The sequence below is a fragment of the Dendrobates tinctorius genome, unplaced genomic scaffold, assembly GCF_039654945.1.
Source record: "Dendrobates tinctorius isolate UK_male_01 unplaced genomic scaffold, ASM3965494v1 ptg000231l, whole genome shotgun sequence".
In the NCBI taxonomy this organism is placed as follows: Eukaryota; Metazoa; Chordata; class Amphibia; order Anura; family Dendrobatidae; genus Dendrobates; species Dendrobates tinctorius.
In genome coordinates, this window is record NW_027361898.1 from 4,350,404 (window position 1) to 4,368,449 (window position 18,046).

The following is an 18,046-nucleotide window of genomic DNA, read 5'->3' on the forward strand; positions in this document are numbered from 1 at the left end:
TTTGCCCTGTGAATAGCTTATGTGGTCAGTTCCTAGGCTCTAGACAATGTCTTTCAACTCTGGATGGCTGGCAAATACCCTGCGCACACATTTAGTCTTCTTAAAAGCGATAACGTGTTCCGGAGTAGGAATATTCTCCTCGTCCAACGTCAGAAACTTGTTGACTGACTGTCAGAGAATCAAGCGATTCATGGACATTTGGGGAATACTGAGGGACTGATATGTCAGACTCAAATTCAGAGACATGTTCTCTGCGAACATTAGGAGAGGGAGAGCGAGAGACAGAACTTGCCGATGCTGAATCGCGAGCGTGACAAGGGAACGCGTCATGGGTCCGCTTTATAGAGACATGAGGATCCCTTGAATGAGCACAGCCCCTGCTGGCGGACGGTTCCCGGCCATCGCCAAAGCTCTTCTCGGGCGGTAAAGACTTCTGACTTAAAGAGGATTCTCTGAGGTGTCTATAGGCTTGGTCAGTGACTTCACAGAACGTGACAAGGACACGGCCCACACAGGGGGACTAAATGCAGGAAGCACCTTGCAGCGGCTGCGGATGGCGTTTTAGCACAAGCTGGGTCGCAATCCGTGCATAGCTGATTAGTCTGTGTACTGGGCAAGGCAGTCTTGCAAGAGGTACCAGCGGTAAAGAACGCAGTGCGCTTCTTATTAGCCCCCTTTTTGCTTCCTTAGACTGAGACATAGTGCCCATGAAAGGGTTACAAGCAGAGCATGGGCTGCAGGGAATGTGCAGCGAAGGGGTTAAGCTTTTCTCTGAGAGCAGATGCAGCTTACACGCGGACCTGATGCTGCGTCCCTGGGAGGAATATCGGTGGCCCTGTAGTGTCACCAGGTGTTGTCCATCCGTGCGCACACCCCCTCAGCCGTCACAGAGCCCGAGGAGCAGACAAGGGGTTAAGGACATGGCCCCCGAGACTAGCATGGCGCCTCTCGTACAGAGCGAGAGGCTCCAAAGACGTGGGCGGCGGCGCTATGTAAATTGCGGCCTAGTAGGCCGAAAAGCCAAGGACTACATTTTTGGGCCTTCCTGCGGCGACCGCCAGGTGAAGGTGGGAGCGGAGGGCCGCGACGGGGTGCCGGTATGCCGCCGCTGAGACTCAGTCAGCGCTTCTCCAAGGGACCAAGACCCGACCCCATACCTCCAATCCGGTGCTCGCGCTGTCTGCGCTGACCAAGAGCCTGCAGGTTTAATCCCAACTCAGATCCTGAGTAAAAAAGCTCCCGGGTGATGTAGCAGAGCCGGAGAGGTTGTTACAGGGGTATTGCTCAATCGATCCACCCTATGGGCAGGGGGATGGAGAGCTATGGGGCTGATTCAGGGCATCTGAAAGCGCTGGTCAAATCTTCTCCGTGCGCTCGCCCTCGTATCCGTGAGGGGTACCGGGACCATAAAGGAACCATCACCAGAAGAATCAGCCCCAGTCGTCGCAGTAAAGTGTACGGGGAGGTATACTCCGCGTGCATGCCTGTTGTTGGTTCGGGGGAGAGCGGGCCGTAGAAAGGAACCGTCGCCCCCTTCACTCCGTTAATTAAAAAATAAAAATTTACAGAAAATTCAAAAATAGACCCAAGTGCCTCCTACAGACATTAAGCAGGAACTGGAGAAATCTCATCCAGCGAGAGGGTGTATACTGCAGGGGAGGAGTTAACTTTTTTTCTGGTTTACTTAGTGTCCTCCTAGTGGCAAGCAGCAGAACACCCACTGTCTCTGTGTCCCCCAATGAGGCGTAGGAGAATTTTTTTTTTTTTTTTTAAACAAACTTTGGAATTTTTTTCACCACTAAAAAAAACAAAAAACCCTAGACATGTTTGGTGTCTAAAAATGTGTAATGACCTGGAAAATCATAATGGCAGGTCAGTTTTAGAATCTGGTGAACACGGTAAAAAAAAAAAAATGATAATACAAAAAACAGTTGTAATTGCACTTTTGCAATTTCACCATACTTGGATTTTTTTGCCATTTTTGAGTACAAAATATTGTAAAATCAATGGTTGTCATTCAAAAGTACAACTCGTCCCGCAAAAAACCAAAGCCCTCACATGGCCATATTGATTCAAAAATAAAGTTATGGCTCTGGGAAGTAGGGGGGAGTGAAAATCAGAAACGCAAAAACGAAAAAGGGCTGCGGCGTGAAGGGGTTAAGTAGCAAAATAGTGAGTGCAGCCCTGGAGTATAAAACAAGATGTAACTCAGGATCAGTACAGGATAAGTGATGTATGTACACACTGACTGCACCAGCAGAATGGTGAGTGCAGCTCTGGGGTATAATACAGGATGTAACTCAGGATCAGTACAGGATAAGTAATGTAATGTATGTACACAGTGACTGCACCAGCAGAATAGCGAGTGCAGCTCTGGGGTATAATACAGGATGTAACTCAGGATCAGTACAGGGTCAGTAATGTATGTATACAGTGACTGCACCAGCAGAATAGTGAGTGCAGCTCTGGAGTATAATACAGGATGTAACTCAGGATCAGTAATGTAATGTATGTATACAGTGACTGCACCAGCAAAATAGTGTGTGCAGCTCTGGGGTATAATACAGGATGTAACTCAGGATCAGTACAGGATCAGTAATGTAATGTATGTACACAATGACTGCACTAGCAGAATAGTGAGTGCAGCTCTGGGGTATAATACAGGATGTAACTCAGGATCAATACAGGATCAGTAATGTAATGTATGTACTCAGTGACTGCACCAGCAGAATAGTGAGTGCAGCTCTGGAGTATAATACAGGATGTAACTCAGGATCAGTACTGTAATGTATGTACACAGTGACTGCACCAGCAGAATAGTGAGTGCAGCTCTGGAGTATAATACAGGATGTAACCCAGTATCAGTACAGGATCAGTAATGTAATGTAATGTATGTATATAGTGACTGCACCATCAGAATAGTGAGTGCAGCTTTGGGGTATAATACAGGATGTAACTCAGGATCAGTACAGGATCAGTAATGTAATGTATGTACACAGTGACTGCAAAAGCAGAAGAGTGAGTGCAGCTCTGGAGTATAATACAGGTAGCACTGGTCAGAAATCGCTTGGCTTGTACCTCTTGTTCTTCATTGCTTTCTGTTTCTTAGGGTTTCCTGCCAGCTGGTGGCTCAGGTTATGCGGGGCGTCTCTAAGGCCAAAACTTTTGGCTACATGACCCAGGTGTAAGGAACGGACATGAAAGACATGCTTCAGATTCTTCGGGTAGGTGGCATAAGAGCGAATGTAGGACTGCAGGGCTGGAAAATAGTTTAAGAGTACAAATCAGAAACATCTTTTAAAATAGGTCCCTCCATTTCATATCTTTCTAGATGTATTATCTCCTTTGCCTATTGTCGCCCTACGAAGAACAACATAAGAACTGCTCATATGTGGGGGATGGAAAGTGACAACTGCTCTAACATTTTGCAGTAGCAAGTTTACCTGCAGAGAACCAATCTGGGTAAATACTGAAAGTCTTCAAAAGAGTCTTATTTCTATGAACAACTGAATCTGGTATCTAGCACAACCCAAATGAGAAGATGCAGTGCAGAGACTGCCGGCCACCCACCGACCACATGTCTCCACTCCTCCTTGCATGTCCCTCTCCTGCACCTTTCTCCCCCATCCATGCTCAGGTGGAGAGAGCTTAGAGGCAGCTCAGAAGTAATCCCCCCGTCACTGCCGGATATTGGTGTTTATGAACAGTAATGAAAGTAAAAAGTGTCATTTTGGAGAGTGACGGCCACAAGATCCAGGAGAAATCAGTGAGAAGGTTATAAACAAAGGAGGACGTGGACCGAGCCATGCTCCTCATAACAGAAAACACAAAAACCAGAGAAAAGTCATCACCATTTTCTGTATACAGAGCGACAATGTTACTACTATAATACTGCTCCCACGTATGAATATAAATACTATAATACTGTCCCCTATGTACAAGAATATAACTACTATAATACTGTCCCCTATGTACAAGAATATAGCTACTATAATACTGCACTCTATGTACAAGAATATAACTACTATAATGGGCAGCACGGTGGCTCAGTGGTTAGCGCTGCAGCCTTGCAGCGCTGGGGTCCTGGGTTCGAATCCGACCAAGGACAACATCTGCAAGGAGTTTGTATGTTCTCCCCATGTTTGCGTGGGTTTCCTCCGGGTACTCCGGTTTCCTCCCACACTCCAAAGACATACTGATAGGGAATTTAGATTGTGAGCCCCATTGGGGACAGCGATGAAAATGTGTGCAAACTGTGAAGCGCTGCGGAATATGTTAGCGCTATATAAAAATAAAGATTATTTATTTATTTACTGCCCCCTATGTACAAGAATATAACTGCTATAACACTGCTCCTATGTACAAGAACATAACTACTATAATACCGCTCCTATGTACAGGAATATAACTACTATAATACTGCCCCCTATGTACAAGAATATAACTGCTATAATACTGCTCCTATGTACAAGAATATAACTACTATAATACTGCTCCCTATATACAAGAATATAACTACTATAATACTGTCCCCTATGTACAAGAATATAACTACTATCGTACTGCCCCTATGTACAAGAATATAACTACTATAATACTGCTTCCTATATACAAGAATATAACTGCTATAATACTGCCCCCTATGTACAAGAATATAACTGCTATAATACTGCCCCTATGTACAATAATATAACTACTATCATACTGCCCCTATGTACAAGAATATAACTACTAGAATACTGCCCCCTATGTACAAGAATATAACTACTATAATACTGCCCCTATGTACAATAATATAACTACTATCATACTGCCCCTATGTACAAGAATATAACTACTAGAATACTGCCCCCTATGTACAAGAATATAACTACTATAATACTGCTCCCTATGTACAAGAATATAACTACTATAGTACTGCTCCTATGTACAAGAATATAACTACTATAATACTGCCCCCTATGTACAAGAATATAACTACTATCATACTGCCCCTATGTACAATAATATAACTACTATAATACTGCCCCCTATGTACAAGAATATAACTGCTATAATACTGCCCCCTATGTACAAGAATATAACTACTATCATACTGCCCCTATGTACAATAATATAACTACTATAATACTGCCCCCTATGTACAAGAATATAACTACTATAATACTGCTCCTATGTACAAGAATATAACTACTAGAATACTGCCCCCTATGTACAAGAATATAACTACTATCATACTGCCCCCTATGTACAAGAATATAACTACTATCATACTGCCCCTATGTACAATAATATAACTACTATCATACTGCCCCTATGTACAATAATATAACTACTATCATACTGCCCCTATGTACAATAATATAACTACTATCATACTGCTCTCTATGTACAAGAATATAACTACTAGAATACTGCCCCCTATGTTCAAGAATATAACTCCTATAATACTGCTCCTATGTACAAGAATATAACTACTATAATACTGCTCCTATGTACAAGAAAATAACTACTATAATACTGCCCCTATGTACAAGAATATAACTACTATAATACTGCCCCCTATGTACAAGAATATAACTACTATAATACTGCTATGTACAAGAATATAACTACTATAATACTGCCCCTATGTGCAAGAATATAACTACTATAATACTGCTCACTATGTACAAGAATATAACTCCTATAATACTGCTCCTATGTACAAGAATATAACTACTATAATACAGGACACGGGAGGTCAGTTCTTACCCTTCTTTGCAGATAACAACGTCTCAGCGCTGGCATGTACATAGTCCTCAAACTTTGTCTGTAACACGGTAGCCCTCTCCCGTACAGCCTGGGGGTCCGCCGCCCCAGTTTTCTGGAGAAGTTGGTAAGGGAATAAGCAGAGGGGGTTAAATTAAAAGCAGGAGAGTAAGGTGGGTGAGTAATAAAGGCGTTTAGAATAGATTTAATAACAGTATAATGACAAGGCGTTCATCTCTGAGGACGACGGGGGTAATCCTTCCAATATTAATGGTAAAAGAACAGAAATTACACTGTAATAATATGACGGGAGGAGGCGGGGGGTGCTCATGAGACAGCACTAGGCATTAACTCTCTTTCTCCCGAGTTCTTAAAAACTCAATCTGCCCATTTCAGTATTAAATCTATGCCTGGGGTTGTTACTCAGCTTTTCCAGAGGATAAAGACCTGTAAAATCCTATTTTTATTTTTTTTTTTTTTAACAGCTGAGGGTTCTTTACAGTTGCATCCAGTTTTAAAAAAACAAACAAAAAAAAAAACCTCTCATCCTGTTTTTTTTTTATAATTATGTGTTCGATTTTCCAAACTGAACACAATTGTAGCAAGCCATTATCTGTGATCAATAAACCGGGATGGGTTCCCCATTCACTGACTGCAAGCAGAGACATTAAATATGAAAAAATTTCTGAAAAAAAAATGAGCAAGAAAAAAAATGCTGTTGAGACTGAAGTGCGAATCGCCAGCCCAGTATTAACACGACAAACCTGAATTTTAGGCAAAAAGTTATCTCTTCCCACGTATTTGCTGCTGGGTCAGTGTCTATCCCTTTAAGTACTGAAGCTTTTTCACAATTTTATTATTTTATTTTATTTTATTTTTTTTAATATTAATGCAAAATTGCCCAAGCTTCCCGTCTCCCTAGGTGGACACAATCCACAGATATTAAAACTAAAGTACTTTAATAACGCAGGAAATACAAAATAATAATCCGGCTTCGCCTCCATCTCCCTCCTCTCCCCACCTCTTCGCTTCTCTTCGTCCACAATTCCTGTTAACATCTGCAGATTAATGAGAACGAAGAGAGGGGACCGGCAGAGAGGGGGCGAGAGGTAAAGGGGGTCTGTGTGAACACAACAGTTGCTAAAGTAATATTGGAAAGCCAGCGGCCGGGGCGGGGGGTGAGCGAGCGGGGAAAAAGAATCCCGCTAAAGCGTTAAATAAACAGAGCCGAAGCCCCGGCTCAATCCCTCTGTTGGTTACTGTAGACTTTCTGTAACAGGGCTCAGAATAGATCTGAGAGCCGCAGGAAAAGGCGAGAGAGTCTTCAAGAATTCCAATAAAGACCTCAAATTGAAGCCTGCCCTGCTGCGAGAGCGCCAGAAAATTAAAGAGTGCTCAATCTTAAGTGACAGATGACTTGTCTCAATGTCACAACTGCCGGGAGATTAGTGATAATATGACAATATATTACAAAGGGAGGGGGAGAAGTGCGGGGATAAGAACACCCCTCACCCAACTGGAGCTCTCCAGGAGGAACAGCTCTTCTATTTCCACCTGCTACATTGCAACTGCGCCTTCATGGCTGCTCTATACTGCCCCCTAGAGCCCAAGCGGACGCTGTCACAATTGGACTTAAAGATGTATTCATATACGCTCTTATAGATGATGCGCAGTACAAATATACAGGATAGGTATGTACATACACAGTAAATGAAGCAGAATAAGGAGTGCAGCTCTGGAGAATAATGCAGGATGTATCTCAGGATCAGTAATGTATGTACACAGTGACTGCTCCAGCAGAATAGTGAGTGCAGCTCTGGAGTATAATACAGGATGTAACTCAGGATCAGTACAGGATCAGTAATGTATGTACACAGTGACTGCACCAGCAGAATAGTGAGTGCAGCTCTGTGGTATAATACAGGATGCAACTCAGGGTTAGTACAGGATCAGTAATGTATGTACAAAGTGACTGCACCAGCAGAATAGCGAGTCCAGCTCTGGGGTGTAATACAGGATGTAACTCAGGATCAGTAATGTATGTACACAGTGACTGCACCAGCAGAATAGTGAGTGCAGCTCTGGGGTATAATACAGGATGTAACTCAGGATCAGTAATGTATGTACACAGTGACTGCACCAGCAGATTAGTGAGTGCAGCTCTGGGTTATAATACAGGATGTAACTCAGGATCAGTACAGGATCAGTAATGTAATGTATGTACACGGTGATTGCACCAGCAGAATAGTGAGTGCAGCTCTGTGGTATAATACAGGATGTAACTCAGGATCAGCAATGTAATGTATGTACACAGTGACTGCACCAGCAGAATAGAGTGCAGCTCTGGAGTATAATACAGGATGTAGTGTCATGTACGATACCCCACAGTGAAGTGTGACCCAAGATCATATCTGATTACTTTTGGGGTACAACTCCTTACCTTCCCTCTGTTGATTACCAAGAAGTCCTCCAGGAGCAGGTTGGACAAGATCTCTTCCATCTTCATCTCTGAGACACTGAGAACAAGAAGAAAATCCTATGATTGTGCAGAAGAATGAAAACTAGAATAATATTGAGTTTCTGGTCATATGAAAAACAAAAACCATGATATTTAGTTATGGGAAGAGCTGAATTTACACATATGGAGTTGAGTGACAAGACAGTTGCCCATAGCCTTCAATGTGGACAACTGTGACTGCTCACATAGGCAGTAGAACATATCTGACACAGATCTTCTATATACCATCACAATGTAGGTCATCAAGTTATACAATGCTCTTAACAGTCAAGAACGCCCCATACCATGAAAAGGTCTTCAGTGGTACTGCAATCCAGAAACAAGATTCTATTAACACGTTTCCTACCTGATCTTGTGATTCACCAATGTTTGAATGTATTCAACCTCTGATGGGATTAGAATGAGCAAACTGTTTCCATGGGCGCCGAGCCTGGCGGTACGTCCAATGCGGTGGATATATTCTGCAGCAGATGCAGGAGCGTTGTACTGTGGGATGTAATAACAGAGACAGATATCACACAGGAGCAATATGAACAGAGCATAGAAAGTAACCCAAAATGTAAAATTCTTATACATAGGGGGCAATATTATAGTAGTTATATTCTTGTACATAGCAGTATTATAGTAGTTATATTCTTGTACATAGGGGGCAGTATTATAGGAGTTACATTCTTGTACATAGGGGCAGTATTATAGTAGTTATATTCCTATATATAGGGGCAGTATTATAGTAGTTATATTCTTGTACATAGGGGAAGTATTCTAGTAGTTATATTCTTGTACATAGGGGACAGTATTATAGTAGTTATATTCCTATATATAGGGGCAGTATTATAGTAGTTATATTCTTGTACATAGGGGAAGTATTCTAGTAGTTATATTCTTGTACATAGGGGAAGTATTCTAGTAGTTATATTCTTGTACATAGGGCCAGTATTATAGTAGTTATATTCCTGTATATAGGGGGCATTATTATAGTAGTTATATTCTTGTACATAGGGGCAGTGTTATAGTAGTTATATTCTTGTACATAGGGCCAGTATTATAGTAGTTATATTCCTGTATATAGGGGGCATTATTATAGTAGTTATATTCTTGTACATAGGGGCAGTGTTATAGTAGTTATATTCTTGTACATAGGGCCAGTATTATAGTAGTTATATTCCTGTATATAGGGGGCATTATTATAGTAGTTATATTCTTGTACATAGGGGCAGTGTTATAGTAGTTATATTCTTGTACATAGCAGTATTATAGTAGCTATATTCTTGTACATAGGGGCAGTGTTATAGTAGTTATATTCTTGTACATAGCAGTATTATAGTAGCTATATTCTTGTACATAGGGGCAGCATTATAGTAGTTATATTCTTGTACATGGCAGCAGTATTATAGTAGTTATATTCTTGTACATAGGGGCAGTATTATAGTAGTTATATTCTTGTACATAGGGGGCAGTATTATAGTAGTTATATTCTTGTACATAGGGACAGTATTATAGAATTGCACTATATACACTACACAATAGTACCACAGTGATTATGGACAAACATATCTTGTCTGTGAATTATCTTCCTCAATCTATGGTGACCATTTCTAGGTATGTGCCATCTCGTTTCTTGGGCTGATGCAGACACAGACAGACATATTTCAGCCTGTGTTCTGGAGCGCGGAGCTGGGACACGAATATCATGACAGGCAGAGAAGAGTGTGCGGTTAATGACGTATTGTTGGGATGAATTCTTGGAGCCCTAATTACCCCACATATAACAGGATCCCGGCCTCTCCCGGAAAGCCATGAGGAATCTATCAGGTGCCAGTGCACTAGAGAAGAAGGATGTGCTCAGATGTGGCTGTCAGGGTAGCGCTGTGCTCTGACATGTGAAGACGAAATGCATGCTAGATCTGGAGCTAATGGGCCCTCTCTCCAGAGAAGCTGTCCTGTGCCGATCTCTCGCTTTCACCCCGCTCCCAGTCTCATCGTTAGCCTGCCTGCATCTATTCTCAAAGACACGGCTGAGGAGACGGATGTGGAGGTGACACCGGGCAGCTCAGCAATCCTAGGGCTGCAGCGGGTTTATATGCAGCAGAGATGTTTGTACATACGGACACATGGGAACACACTCAGCTGCCAGCACTAATTTATACCAGGGATGTCGGTGCTACAAGATGCCGTCCCATCTACCCTGCAGGATACAGCACTCCCTGGGTGTAATCATCACACTTATTCACATGGAACATTCCATTTGTGAAAGCAAAAAAAAAAAAAAAAAAAAATATATCTGTGCTAAGTGATTCACAGCAACACAATATTTATGAAAGGTTGTGTACGGACAGTGAGGGGGTCGGGGGCAATGACCTGCCAACTTATGAGTCATGATGTGAGGTTAAAGTAGAAAAAGCAGAAAGTGCCTTCAACCACAGCACAGAGGATTTCAGAAGAAAAGTGAATTTCTCTTGGAAAAATAGAAGATTGTACTATGGGGGACAAGGCATCTCACCTGTACAATCCAGGTAACCTGGGGAAGATCCAGTCCTCGAGCAGCGACATCCTGCATTAAACAAAAAAAACATGACTGATGTGACGCAGCGACATGGCTGCAGTGGGGACGCTGCGACATGGAGGCAGGGCTGCAAAGGGGGCGCTGCGACAAGGGTAAATACACTGTAGTGAGTAAATTAATAATAGTTGGTATGCATGCAGCGTGTAAGCGCATGTGTCATTAGACACATGGTAAGGTTTTCAGTACTTGAGGTTAGGACCGCCATGAATGAGGTCTCAGTGATGTGGTGGGATGGCTTTTAAGTTTTTTTTTTTAATCAAAATTATGTTAACCAAGTACCCTATATTATTCTCATGCATTATTGCTATTTATCTACTGCAGGGTATTTGCTCACTTTGTTTTTAACTTAGGTTTTGTCTGTTTAGTGGCCAGTGTGAATATGCACACCAACTTGTATTCCAGTTCATTGCTTTTGGTTTTCGCTGACATGGGTGCAGGGCTGTACCGATGCCGCCATGAGATGGGTGCAGGGCTGTACCGATGCCGCCATGAGATGGGGGGTGCAGGGCTGTACCGATGCCGCCATGAGATGGGGGGTGCAGGGCTGTACCGATGCCGCCATGAGATGGGGGGTGCAGGGCTGTACCGATGCCGCCATGAGATGGGTGCAGGGCTGCACCAATGCTGCTATAACATGGGTACTTTGCCATCTACATGCTCAAATAACCACCATAGAGTATGAGCTTTACTGATAGGAACATGTGCAGGAAGGACGGCCTAGAGATTGTTGCTACATGGTGTGTTGCTGACTTTCCTTCAATGTAACCTCAGACCGCAGCAGAATTTAGTGCCTCCACCTTGCCAGTTCTTGGCGTGGCGCTTACCAGCAGCTCATCTTCACTGTGGCATCAGAAGAGGAGGAGGAGGAGGAGGAGGGGGGAAGAGGAGAGGGGGGAGCAAAAAGGTCATTTAGGAAATGTTTTGCTGTTTACTCAGCCACGTTAACTCGTGTTGCCATATTCTGGTTCCTCCAGCCAAGAGTCTTGGCCTCCCATGCTCGGCTCAGCCTGACTTTATTACTCAGCCCAATCTGTCGCCATAACGGCGGGGCACCCTCCCCTGCTGAGGCCTCGCTACGCTCTGCAATAATGACTTTTGGCAGGACCAAAAGGGCGGGACGGACGCTTCCATCTCTCTAGTGGAGACGTTCACCCTGCTAGCTGCCATACTGGGTGTGCTTCCACGCTAAATAAATGAGTCATTTTAATCCGGCTGACAGGCGGGCACCTGAGCAAGCTGATTTCCATCTGTGCCATCCAGGGATGGCGGAGGAAGCTCAAGCAAGCAGAACTAAGTCTGAGCTACAACCAGTCAGATCCTTGACTTACCAGCCGCCCCATTCCAATATCTTTGACTTAATCGTGTCATCGTGTCCGGGCGCCATACTCGTCCCATTGAAGGATGCGGCAACATGGCGCCAGCCCTGAAATGGTTAATCAGCGCTCCTCCTGGATAAGCCGTTTTCGGTACTAATTACTCTAGATGGCTGTAATTTACAAGTTGGCGGTGGGTCGGACGCTCCAAGCTTCACACGTTCTCCGATCAGCAGCTGCCACGATTAGGTAGCTAATTGCGCTGCCTTCTGTAGAGGGCAGCAGGCTGGCGGCCGTACGATGGCGATCACAAACTGGCTGCTGCTGAACGGTGCCAGGGCCGCAAAGATGGGAAATTAAACTCAGCCGTCTCCTGCCAGTGGAGGGGAGATGAAGGACATACAAAGGCCCTGTGCAAGGAGTGGCCCTTCTCTCTGACAGCCGTCGGCCCAGGGTCTTGTGTCGGCCGCCACAGTCTGGACAGAAGACTGTAGGCCAAGATATAAGTCAGGAAATCGCATAATTATCAATTCCCTAATCTATGAGGCACTGGCTGCCAGTAAGAGTAGAAAGAGGGAGAGGTACGAGCTCCTCGGTGCCCTTGGTACCCATGGATTCATGCAGATGTTTTGAGCCCTTCATTACATGTGGTACATACAATGGAGGCCTGTGTCCGGTTCTACTCACCGTACACAGGAGGATCCCAGCCCTGGCCCCTGAGAACTGCTGGAAAACGTCCGTCCTCTCCTGTAACCCAGAACAGAGCATGTAATATTAATATATCAAAGCCAAGCCGTGTCATTTTCACATTCTAGAAGGGTTGTCACACATTTTTCCTAGATCTCTGACATAAGCAATAGTTCCTTTTTTTGCGCCCTGTGACAGCCGCTTTATCTTGGTCTCTTGGCCACTGTGATACGGCATGTTTTAGCCTCTTGTGTTTTCTGGCCTAGACTCCATCACTCTAGATTTTCAGCTTTGACGAGGTATATTTGGTCTCTGCGTTTCGCTGCGGTTGTGGAGGGGGTGCAGTTACTGAGATACACTCACTAGGTAGAAAAGGGATTAAAAATGGAAAGTTGCCGACAAGACAGAGAATGAGGCACCAGTATATGTCCTGCTGGGAAGATTAAAGGGATCCGGTTACGGGGATGATTTGTGCCTTTGTAATGTCCCCAACACTTACTTGGAGGAGTGGTGATGGGTGGAGGAGCTTAAAATAACAGGGAGGATACTATTAATTTGTTTCTAGTGAGGGATGGAGTGCCGCCATCTGGGGGTCCCGGTTTAGTTTCATTAAAGCTCCTAATGCGAGGACATCAGGAACTAATTGCCCCCCATGACCGGCCCTGCCTGGGAGGTGGCAACGAGGCAGTGAGCAGCTGGTCATGGAGGATTAGTCCCAATAAAGACCCTCAGGTGGCGAAGGATGGAGGCGGCTGCACATTTCCAGCACAAAAACATCACCAAACCTGCTGCTAATGAGACGATTATTGTGCCAAGTGAAAAGCAGGGAGGAAGCTGCTGCTACTGCTCGCTGGTATCAAAGGGATGTCGCCACCGCCTCTCGGGGACAGGACACTGCCACTCTGGGAAGACGGGATGACGACGCAGGGGGGTTCAGGATGCCACCACTCCTCAGGGAAGATGGAATAACAACGCCGACACTAGGAGAGGGTGAGGGTGGGCAGATGGGATGATTATGCCAACACACGGGGAAAAGGGGATAACTACGCCGACACTTGGTTGTGGTATTGGTGGTTTTGACGGGATGATGCCGACCCACGGGGGATGGGACAGCGCCGACACTCGGGAGGACGGGATGACTAATGACACAGGCTCTGTATAGACCCCCCATTACCTCTTGCTTCATGCCTCCGTGCAGTCGCAGGAATACTGCCTGGTCTTTCGTGCTATGCTGCAGGTGGAGGACATTGCTCAGCAGTGTATGGTAGAACTCCACCAGTTCGCAGCTCGGGAAGAAGACGATTATCTTCGGTTTTAGATCACACTGGAATAAAACACAGCAGTCACACTAACAGATCCTAACAAACGTGTCCTCCAATACATACACAGGCCAGGAATGACATCCTGCACTGATATACCACACTTGGGTATAAGTTAGACACAACTAGATGTAAAGAGAGATGAGGAGACCCCCGCACATATGAGGTTACATGTGATATGTAGGACATGGCAGCTGCTCACCTGCCATTTTCCCAGTATGAAGGCAGCCAGTGTAACCAGCTTCAGCTTACTGGGAACCACCACCGTGTGCTGGAGAAGCCGTTTTGGGATAGCAAAGCCCGAAGTGTCCGCAGCTTGCTGCTCCACAGGGGATGTGACCTCCAGCGTCGGCTCACTGTGAGGGTCTACGGCCACCGACACGACGACAGGTGAGTGTAAACTGATGTCAGCCAGACGAGTCACCCCTGAGATAGAGGATAGGTTCACATACAACTCAGCAGACATATCACAGGATAGGATTAGGCATAGCATCTCAGCAGACAGTATCACACGGGGATAGGATTAGGTACAGCATCTCAGTAGACAATATCACAGGATAGGATTAGATACACAGCTCAGCAGACAGCATCACACAGGATAGGATTAGGTACAGCATCTCAGCAGACAGCATCACACAGGATAGGATTAGATACACAGCTCAGCAGACAGCATCACACAGGATAGGATTAGGTACAGCATCTCAGCAGACAGTATCACATGGGATAGGATTAGGTACAGCATCTCACCAGACTGTATCACACGGGATAGGATAGGATGAGACACAAGTGACATAAGATGATCGGGGATATAGTCCTGTGTGTATGGTTGGCATCCGCTCACCCTGAGTCAGCGTTGCTGACAGCAGCACGTTCTGCCTCCGTTCGCTCTGGGCGTTCAGCGCATTCAGGATCGCTGTGAGATCCTTCTCAAATCCCAGATCCAGAATCCTACAGACAATACAGATCATTTTTTGGAATGAGGAGACCGACGCCAGGAAGCAGGAGGATCAGTGCCTCATCACGGAGTCTCACTCACCTGTCTGCCTCGTCCACCACTAGCCACCGAATGTGAGTGAAGTGAATATTTTTTGTGGACCTGATGTGATCGACCAGTCTCCCCGGAGTGGAGATCAGAATATTAATGCCCTTCCGTAACCTTAACCAAGAAGACAATGCTGAAAACAGCGCCACCTGGAGGTCACTGGGTCAGGAAAAACAAAGAACCTGACACAAACAATTTTAAAAAAAAAAATCACATTACCTGGCCTTTTCTGACTTTCTCTTCTCTCCACCCATCAAAACTCCAGGCACAATCCACATGAAAGGCTGAAAATCAGCAAAATGAAAGTATTCATGATAAAAGACTGCATTATAGTAGCACAGAATAGTGAGTGCAGCTCTGGAATATAAATACAGGATGTATCTGAGGATCAGTAATGTACACAGTGACTGCACCAGCAGAATAGTGAGTGCAGCTCTGGAGTATAATACAGGATGTAACTCAGGATCAGTAATGTAATGTATGCACACAGTGACTGCACCAGCAAAATAGTGAGTGCAGCTCTGGGGTATAATAAAGGATGTAACTCAGGATCAGTAATGTATGTACACAGTGACTGCACCAGCAGAATAGTGAGTGCAGCTCTGGGTTATAATACAGGATGTAACCCAGGATCAGTAATGTATGTACATAGTGAGTGCAGCTCTAGAATATAATACAGGATGTAACTCAGGATCAGTACAGGATCAGTAATGTATGTACACAGTGACTGCACCAGCAAAATAGTGAGTGCAGCTCTGGGGTATAATAAAGGATGTAACTCAGGATCAGTACAGGATCAGTAATGTATGTACACAGTGACTGCACCAGCAGAATAGTGAGTGCAGCTCTGGAGGTATTATACAGGATGTAACTCAGGATCAGTAATGTATGTCCACAGTGACTGCACCAGCAGAATAGTGAGTGCAGCTCTGGAGTATAATACAGGATGTAACTCAGGATCAGTAATGTATGTACACAGTGACTGCACCAGCAGAATAGTGAGTGCAGCTCTGGAGGTATTATACAGGATGTAACTCAGGATCAGTAATGTATGTCCACAGTGACTGCACCAGCAGAATAGTGAGTGCAGCTCTGGAGTATAATACAGGATGTAACTCAGGATCAGTAATGTATGTACACAGTGACTGCACCAGCAGAATAGTGAGTGCAGCTCTGGCGGTATTATACAGGATGTAACTCAGGATCAGTAATGTATGTCCACAGTGACTGCACCAGCAGAATAGTGAGTGCAGCTCTGGAGTATAATACAGGATGTAACTCAAGATCAGTACAGGATCAGTAATGTATGTACACAGTGACTGCACCAGCAGAATAGTGAGTGCAGCTCTGGAGGTATTATACAGGATGTAACTCAGGATCAGTAATGTAATGTATGTACACCGTGACTGCACCAGCAGAATAGTGAGTAGTGAATGAAGTTCTGGGGTAAAATACAGGATGTAACTCAGGATCAGTAATGTAGGTACACGGACACTGCACCAGCAGAATAGTGAGTGCAGCTTTGAAGGATAATACAGAATGTAACTCCGGATCAGTACAGAATAAGTAATGTATATACCCGTCATACATATCCTCCATCCCATAGTCCAGTGCCCATATACCCATCACACATCCTCCATCCCATAGTCAACCATTATGACATCATAGTGAGCGGCGGGGCTTGCAACCTATGATTACATCAGCGTCGCCATGGCAACAATTGTGACATCATAATGAGGGGAGGGGCTTGATACACACTTTTTCTTTATCGCCTTATTGGAGGACACAGATTACCATGGGTGTATGCTGCTGCTGCTAGGAGGCTGACACTATGCAAAACAAGAAACTTAGCTCCTCCCCGGCAGTATACACCCACCGATAGGCACGAAGTACCTCAGTTTGTGCTTAGCTGTCTGTAGGAGGCGGACCGGGATCTCCCCAGATCCGCATTTAACGATTTCCTTTTTTCCTTTTAGGGTTTGTTGTGTGTATTAATGTTTTCGCATTTATTTTTCAGATTTCAGCATCAGGAAACAGGGTGTAAATTAATCCTGCTTTCCCATATCAGGCGGCTGAGCGAGCAATGTGGTGTTACCCACATCGCAACTCTCAGGTTCCGCAGGCAGGACCTTTTCTCCTATCACCCTCGGGTGCTATGGGCTGACGACAGGTGGCCGGTCCTCGCCGATTCCCATACTCACCCCTCTCCTGGGACAGGGCTGAGAGGAAGACGGCGGTCGCCAGAGGTGACTTTTCCCTTCTAGCAAGAGGTTGGCGCCGTCTTCTGCACCATTCGGACATGGTGCGGGTACAGAGGATCCCCCCTTGCAGCGGCCTGCTCTCTGTGCGTGGGCCCCTGCGGTAATCCTCTTCAGGGACATCAGGCAAGAGGTCTGAATGTCCCCCCCCCCCCACCCCCGCATACTACAGGAAGCCTCTGTTGCCAGTACATCGGCCCCTGGTTTGAAATTCCCGCCTTGCACTCAATGAAAGTTATTGGGGCCGGCGCTTAGCCTCTGCACTGTCCCTGGTTTTGAAATTCCCATCTCTTTCTTATGCAGGCGCGCGCCCTCTTCCCATCGCTCACCTCTGGGGAGGTTCCGCAGTGATTTCGCAGGCTGTGCTTTGCCCTGTTTCCTCCAGTACCCCTGCGGCTTTGCGGTCCCGGTGGCGCTGTCGGCATAAGGTCCCGGGTGGTAACCGCGCCTTTTTTACTTTCATTTTGAAAGCTTCCTCCTTCCTGAGCGCGCGTTCTTTTCGCGCCTTTATTAACCTATTACGGGGCTTCTTCTATTCAGCTCCTGCAGTCTCCTATCTCAGCCGCCCCCCCCTTTTCTCTTCCAAATCATATGG

At 45.2% G+C, this 18,046-nt stretch overlaps 1 protein-coding gene across 2 annotated transcripts in view; it reads right to left on the reverse strand.

Annotated features, from left to right (window-relative positions):
• Nucleotides 1-18,046, reverse strand: part of DDX31 (DEAD-box helicase 31) — an 82,806-nt gene that overhangs the window by 20,205 nt on the left and 44,555 nt on the right. For both annotated transcript variants that reach the window (XM_073555981.1, XM_073555980.1), the window contains exons 9-19: nucleotides 15,413-15,477; nucleotides 15,188-15,307; nucleotides 14,993-15,099; nucleotides 14,354-14,577; nucleotides 14,007-14,156; nucleotides 12,833-12,892; nucleotides 10,770-10,820; nucleotides 8,616-8,755; nucleotides 8,192-8,267; nucleotides 5,755-5,866; nucleotides 3,079-3,259 (exon numbers count right to left, since the gene is read on the reverse strand). In XM_073555981.1, the coding sequence (XP_073412082.1) occupies nucleotides 3,079-3,259; nucleotides 5,755-5,866; nucleotides 8,192-8,267; nucleotides 8,616-8,755; nucleotides 10,770-10,820; nucleotides 12,833-12,892; nucleotides 14,007-14,156; nucleotides 14,354-14,577; nucleotides 14,993-15,099; nucleotides 15,188-15,307; nucleotides 15,413-15,477 (1,286 nt within the window). The remainder of the gene's footprint in view (nucleotides 1-3,078; nucleotides 3,260-5,754; nucleotides 5,867-8,191; nucleotides 8,268-8,615; nucleotides 8,756-10,769; nucleotides 10,821-12,832; nucleotides 12,893-14,006; nucleotides 14,157-14,353; nucleotides 14,578-14,992; nucleotides 15,100-15,187; nucleotides 15,308-15,412; nucleotides 15,478-18,046) is intronic.